Here is a 6,559-nt window from a genome sequence, read left to right as displayed (position 1 = left end):
ATTCCTCTTCGTCTATCCCACACAGTCCCTACAGTTGTACATTTTCTCTCTTTTAACCCACATTTATGTGTTTCTTCTCTCTCTTTCTCTTTCTTTCTTTCTTTCTCTCTCCATCTCTCTATCTCAGTCTGTGTTTCTGTCGTCTGAGCACTCAATGAAACACTGTAAACAACGCCAGAATGATGTGATGGAACGATAAAAATCAAGACTTTTTCCTCTTGGTGAAAGTAAAAACAATTATAAAAATTTATGTGTAAAAGAAAAGAGAAGATAAAAACAATAATTTGGGTAGAGTCTCTCTCTGAAACATAAAAAAAAAATCTAATGTCGGTACATACGGTTTTCTTCTCTATCCTCTGTTTTTTCTTCTTCTTCTTCATGGAGAGTTAAGCTTTTTAGTATATTTAAGTTGTAAGCAAGAACGCAATCGTTTTGGCTTCTACGCATGTGGAAATGGTTCTGTTTGGAGAAGTAGTCCTTCTGGGTTTTCTCATCTGTTTGAGCTTTGGGACTACTGTAAATTCGGACAATGGTAAGTGCATGCTTCTTCAAGTTCAAATTCTGATGAAAGTGCAATTTTTTTGTCTTTTGAAGTGAAAGAAACGACAAAAATGAGAAATTTATTTGATTTTGAACTTTCCTAAGGAGTTTTGTGGTGGAAATGAGATCAGGGTACTTGCCATTTTCTTTTCTTTTACTTTTTTTTTTACTTCTAGGGTCTTCTTTATTATCTTAAGAAGATGAATAAATTAGTGTTTAAGTTTCTAATTTTCTTGGAAGTTCAAGTTTCAGTACTTTATTTGATCAAGAACTGACAAACGTTCTTTTTTTTTTCTTTTTTTTTGTGCGTGTGTTAATAAAATATCCTAAAAAAGGAGCAACGTTGCTGGAGATTAAGAAGTCATTTAAAGATGTGAATAATATTCTCTATGACTGGACAAGTTCACCGTCTTCGGACTATTGTGTCTGGAGAGGTGTGACTTGTGAGAATGTCACCTTCAATGTTGTTGCTCTGTAAGTTTCATGCTTTTTTTTTGGTGTTTATTAGGTTTGATTTCTCGTGGGAAAGTTATAATTTGTCTTGTGCCTTTTCTATGTTGTCTAGTAATTTGTCAGATTTGAATCTTGATGGAGAAATCTCACCTGCTATTGGAGATCTTAAGAGCCTCTTATCCATGTAACCTTTTCAAATATCACTGTAGCATGAGATAAAGTCTACTTTTTGTGCATTCTTTGCTGTGTGCCACTTATTGTTATCGTTTGATTTTTCTAACGCAGTGATTTGGGAGGTAATCGCTTGTCTGGGCAAATCCCTGATGAGATTGGTGACTGTTCTTCTTTGCAAAACTTGTAAGAACCCTTAGTTAATGAAAAATCGTTGAAAAGTGTTATAGTCTCTTAGGTGTTGGTTGAAGTGTGTTCATGTTGGTCATATAGGGACTTGTCTTTCAACGAATTAAGTGGCGACATACCGTTTTCGATTTCAAAGTTGAAGCAACTTGAGCAGCTGTAAGTTTCTAGTAATCCTGTAAGCAGTCTTTATATGTCAGTGTATGTCCTCACATTGTTGAATATAAATATTACCTTTTTTCCAGGATTCTGAAGAACAATCAATTGATAGGACCGATCCCTTCAACTCTTTCCCAGATTCCAAACCTGAAAAATCTGTATATTCCTCTGATACTTAATCTCTACTATTTTTAGCTCTATAAATGATCAGAGCGTGAAATTTCGGTCTGCTTTGACAAATTCTAGGGATCTGGCTCAGAATAAACTCAGTGGTGAGATACCAAGACTTATTTACTGGAATGAAGTTCTTCAGTATCTGTAAGTATCTATGTTTTGAGGCCTGGCTATTTCAATTTCTCTTCTTGCATTGTGATAATTTCTGTTATATGATGATCAGCGGCTTGAGGGGAAACAACTTGGAGGGTAACATTTCTCCAGATTTGTGTCAGCTGACAGGTCTATGGTATTTGTAAGTCAATGGATCTCTTCTTGCCCATCTGAAAACTAAGACGAATTCAGGATTCCAATATGAAATATCTGACTTTGTTTTTATTGTATTTAACCAGTGATGTGAGAAACAACAGTTTGACGGGTAGTATCCCTGAGACGATAGGAAATTGCACTGCCTTCCAGGTTTTGTATGTGCCTCTCTCTGCTTCTGTAAATTCTTACCACAGTATGGTTACTTGAGAAAAACCTCCATGATTGATTTGGTTATGATGAAACCAGGGACTTGTCCTACAATCAGCTAAGTGGTGAGATCCCTTTCGACATCGGCTTCCTGCAAGTCGCCACATTGTTAGTCCTCGGCACTCTCTTAAAATTTTTGCTAGCCTTTCTTCTATCTAAAAAAAATAATATTTTTATCATTTTAGATCATTGCAAGGGAATCAGCTTTCTGGGAAGATTCCATCAGTGATTGGGCTCATGCAAGCTCTTGCAGTGTTGTAAGTACTTTCCTTCTAATTAACGAAGCTAATATCAACATTTCCATGAGCTTAAAGGTTTCAATTTTTTTTTTATTATTTTTTTCTCTTGTATACAGAGATCTAAGTGGAAACTTGTTGAGTGGACCTATCCCTCCGATTCTGGGAAATCTGACGTTCACAGAAAAATTGTAATTCTTTACCTTCATAGTCTCTTCGTTACGCAGACGGAAGTTACATTGCATTAGGCTTCCATATCAATGTTTAGTTATATGGAAGTCTAATGACTCATTAAATAGAGCTTAATTTTCAGTTTGAAGTCATATGTTATTTATACCATAGTGATGATCAATTTTGATTTTATTTTCAGGTACTTGCACAGTAACAAGTTGACTGGTTCAATTCCACCAGAGCTTGGAAACATGTCAAAACTCCATTACTTGTACAAACCATCTTCACTTCTCTTTGGCCATATTGTTACTATTCACTTTTGTTTCATCATCAACAATGTGTACAATATTTTGCAGGGAGCTCAACGATAATCGTCTTACAGGTCATATACCACCAGAGCTTGGGAAGCTTACTGACTTGTTTGATTTGTAAGTAACTACTCCCTATGCTTGACATGGTTTGATGGTTGAATATTGATGTGATTTATTTACATACAGGAATGTGGCTAATAATGATCTGGAAGGACATATACCTGATCATCTGAGTTCCTGTACAAACCTAAACAGCTTGTACGTCTCTTTCTTTGAGATATTCACGCTGTAATGTTCAAGATTGTTGCTTGCTTCTTATATGATTTTGTATCTTATTAATGTATGCAGAAATGTTCACGGGAACAAGTTCAACGGAACCATACCGCGAGCGTTTCAAAAGCTTGAGAGCATGACTTACCTGTAAGTACTAAGGCTTCGAATCTTTTAAAGTGGTGCTATGTAATCTTTCTGATATCTTATATATGATATAGTTCCACAGCTTTTGTTTCTTTTCGGAATTTAAAGCTACTAACTACCCAAATTTGTTTGTCTTTGATTTATCGGGGTGACCAGTAATCTCTCCAACAACAATATCAGAGGTCCAATCCCAGTTGAGCTATCTCGCATCGGTAACTTAGATACATTGTAAGCGTTTTGTTTTCTGTGACGTATACGCTCTTCTTGTGCCTAGTCCTGTGTTTAATCATTTTTCTCGTTGTCATTAAAAGGGATCTTTCCAACAACAAGATAAATGGCATCATTCCTTCTTCCCTCGGTGATTTAGAGCATCTTCTCAAGATGTAAGCATCTGTGAAGCCTTCACTTCCTTCTTTTGTTTGATTAAAATCATTGTCGAAATCCGTCTTTTTTGTTATAGGAACTTAAGCAGAAACCATATAACGGGTGTAGTTCCTGCGGACTTTGGAAATCTAAGAAATGTCATGGAGATGTAAGAAGTATCTTCTATTTTCCTTGTTAGAGTTCTTCCATATTTCGCATTATTGTTGTGAATCTTTGTTCTCTGTCTTTTTGTTTCCAGAGATCTTTCAAATAATGAACTCTCAGGCCCAATTCCTGAAGAGCTTAACCAACTGCAGACCATGTTTTTGTTGTAAGCAATCCTTCCCTATCCACTTCCAAATTGTTAAGAATTTGTTTCAGTTTTGGAGAAAATCCGTTCTGCTTGATTACAGAACACACTTTTTTCGCAGTTTTTATTGGGTTGGTGATGTATTTGATCTTGTGTTTCTTCAAATTTCAGGAGACTAGAACATAATAACTTAACTGGTAATGTTGGTTCGTTAACCAACTGCCTCAGTCTTACTGTATTGTGAGTAGACACGATTGGTTCTGAAACATTTTTTTTGTGTCTCTATATGAAACTTTTCCTAAAAATTTAACCCTGCAATCTGGACTTATGCCTTTAGGAATGTTTCTTACAACAACCTAGTAGGCGATATTCCTAAGAGCAATAACTTCTCCAGATTTTCGCCAGACAGGTATTGTAATTTAGCTGGTGTTGGTATTCTGCATTTTGTTTTGTCGCCTAATCATTTACCATAGCTATGCTTATCTCATTTTGGTTTCTTCTAAAGCTTCATTGGCAACCCTGGTCTTTGCGGTAGTTGGCTAAACTCGCCTTGTCATGTTTCTCGTCCAACTGTACGAGGTGATTTTCTTTCTTGTAGAAACGTCCATTAGCGAAATCTGAATCTAAACAAACCTTTTTTCGTTTGCACAGTGCCGATATCTAGAGCAGCTATTCTTGGGATAGTTATTGGGGGACTTGTGATCCTTCTTATGGTCCTAATAGCAGCTTGCCGACCGCACAATCCTCCTCCATTCCTGGATGGATCACTTGACAAACCAGGTCTACTTGCCAAATCACTTCCTGAAAAAGTTCCTCTCCTCCATTATTGTAATCCAATAGCTTAATCCCGAAATTTCTTGTTCACATCAGTAACCTATTCGACCCCGAAGCTGGTCATCCTTCATATGAACATGGCACTCCATGTTTACGAAGATATCATGAGAATGACAGAGAATCTAAGTGAAAAGTACATCATCGGGCACGGAGCATCGAGCACTGTATACAAATGTGTTTTGAAGAACTGCAAACCGGTTGCGATCAAGCGCCTCTACTCTCACAACCCACAGTCAATGAAACAGTTTGAGACTGAGCTCGAGATGCTTAGTAGCGTCAAACATAGAAATCTTGTGAGTCTGCAAGCCTATTCCCTTTCTCCCTTGGGGAGTCTTCTGTTCTATGACTACATGGACAATGGCAGCCTCTGGGATCTTCTGCACGGTAGGTCTTTCATCGTATTGACACCCAAAATAGAAACTCATTTGATTCTTGACTATATAGTAACATCTTGATTGTGTGTATGTGTTATTTATAAAGGCCCTACGAAGAAGAAAACTCTTGATTGGAATACACGGCTTAAGATAGCGTATGGTGCGGCACAAGGACTAGCGTATCTACACCATGACTGTAGTCCAAGGATCATACACAGAGATGTCAAAACTTCAAATATTCTTTTGGACAAGGACTTAGAGGCTCGTTTGACAGATTTCGGAATTGCGAAAAGCCTTTGTGTGTCAAAGTCACATACTTCAACTTACATCATGGGCACAATTGGTTACATAGACCCTGAATATGCACGCACTTCACGTCTCACTGAGAAATCCGATGTCTATAGTTATGGAATAGTGCTGCTCGAGCTGTTAACCAGAAGAAAAGCCGTTGATGATGAGTCCAATCTCCACCATCTGGTTTGTCACTTCTTTCCTTTCTTACAACTGTGAAATTATGTCCGACCTTGTTTGGTTTTGGATAAAAAGTACCCATAAAATACAAATATATGTTTTGTTCAGATAATGTCGAAGACAGGGAACAATGCAGTGATGGAAATGGCAGATCCAGATATCACATCAACGTGTAAGGATCTCGCGGTGGTGAAGAAGGTTTTCCAGCTTGCACTTCTGTGCACCAAAAAACAGCCAAGCGATCGACCCACAATGCACCAGGTGACTCGTGTCCTAGGCAGCTTCATGTTGTCGGAACAACCACCAGCCGCGGCTGCAGCCACATCAACAACGCTGACTGCTTCCTGTTACATCGATGAGTATGCAAATCTCAAGAATCCCCACAATGTCAATTGCTCTTCGATGAGTGCTTCAGACGCAGAGCTCTTTCTTCGATTTGGACAAGTTATTTCTCAGAATAGTGTGTGAAACAATGTTGGTCTTATAAACGTTGTTATAAGAGGAGAATCTGCTAAACCGTATCGTTCTTTTTTGTCGTTGCTTAAGGCGGTAAGAAATTTAATCTCTTGTAAAAATTGTGGCACTTCCTTATTTTTAGATATACATAAGTGTGTGAATACAGTAGATCTTCTATAAATTAATACTCTATAAATTAATACTCTATAAATTAATATTCGATAAATTAATATTCACTTTAAATTAATAAATTTTGCTTGATCTCATGTCGGGACAATGTAAAAATCTATCAAATTCGATAAAATAATAACATAATAATTTTTTTTAAAATTTTTTATGAAAATACATAGTTTATAAATTTAATATTCTAAAATATGACTAATGTGTTTGTTTTTAGTTAAAGTTGAAATCTCATTG

The 6,559-nt window shown here is 36.9% G+C and overlaps 1 protein-coding gene across 2 annotated transcripts; it reads left to right on the top strand.

The window, feature by feature from the left end:
- Positions 1-275: 275 nt before the first annotated feature.
- LOC18025478 (LRR receptor-like serine/threonine-protein kinase ERECTA) lies at positions 276-6,307 on the top strand. Of its 2 annotated transcripts, none has more exons than XM_006408683.2 (27): positions 276-532; positions 876-1,014; positions 1,106-1,177; positions 1,279-1,350; positions 1,438-1,509; positions 1,596-1,667; positions 1,756-1,827; positions 1,907-1,978; positions 2,076-2,147; positions 2,239-2,307; positions 2,385-2,456; positions 2,555-2,626; positions 2,806-2,877; positions 2,963-3,034; positions 3,104-3,175; positions 3,266-3,337; positions 3,491-3,562; positions 3,646-3,717; positions 3,795-3,866; positions 3,957-4,028; positions 4,179-4,247; positions 4,345-4,416; positions 4,513-4,586; positions 4,659-4,787; positions 4,878-5,225; positions 5,322-5,692; positions 5,795-6,307. In XM_006408683.2, the coding sequence occupies exons 1-27, from the start codon at positions 454-456 to the stop codon at positions 6,152-6,154; spliced, it is 2,934 nt and encodes a 977-aa protein (XP_006408746.1). In that variant the 5' UTR covers positions 276-453; the 3' UTR covers positions 6,155-6,307. The 2 variants fall into 2 exon arrangements, with proteins under 2 accessions (XP_006408746.1, XP_024016012.1); XM_024160244.1 differs by having other exon boundaries at positions 280-532; positions 1,117-1,177.
- Positions 6,308-6,559: the final 252 nt, after the last annotated feature.

This window comes from Eutrema salsugineum, unplaced genomic scaffold (assembly GCF_000478725.1).
Source record: "Eutrema salsugineum unplaced genomic scaffold, Eutsalg1_0 scaffold_12, whole genome shotgun sequence".
NCBI classification, from domain to species: Eukaryota; Viridiplantae; Streptophyta; class Magnoliopsida; order Brassicales; family Brassicaceae; genus Eutrema; species Eutrema salsugineum.
Note: the sequence above shows the minus strand (reverse complement) of the source record. Positions and strands in the feature narration are given on the sequence as shown.

What these genes read in the sequence shown, in the direction of transcription:
- LOC18025478 (XM_006408683.2), top strand. Translation starts at nt 454, where the DNA reads ATGGTTCTGTTTGGAGAAGTAGTCCTTCTGGGTTTTCTCATCTGTTTG. An exon ending in TTCCTGCAAGTCGCCACATT is followed by an intron (nt 2,308 to 2,384) that starts GTTAGTCCTCGG and finishes TTATCATTTTAG; the next exon opens with ATCATTGCAAGGGAATCAGC. An exon ending in TCCAGATTTTCGCCAGACAG is followed by an intron (nt 4,417 to 4,512) that starts GTATTGTAATTT and finishes TTTCTTCTAAAG; the next exon opens with CTTCATTGGCAACCCTGGTC.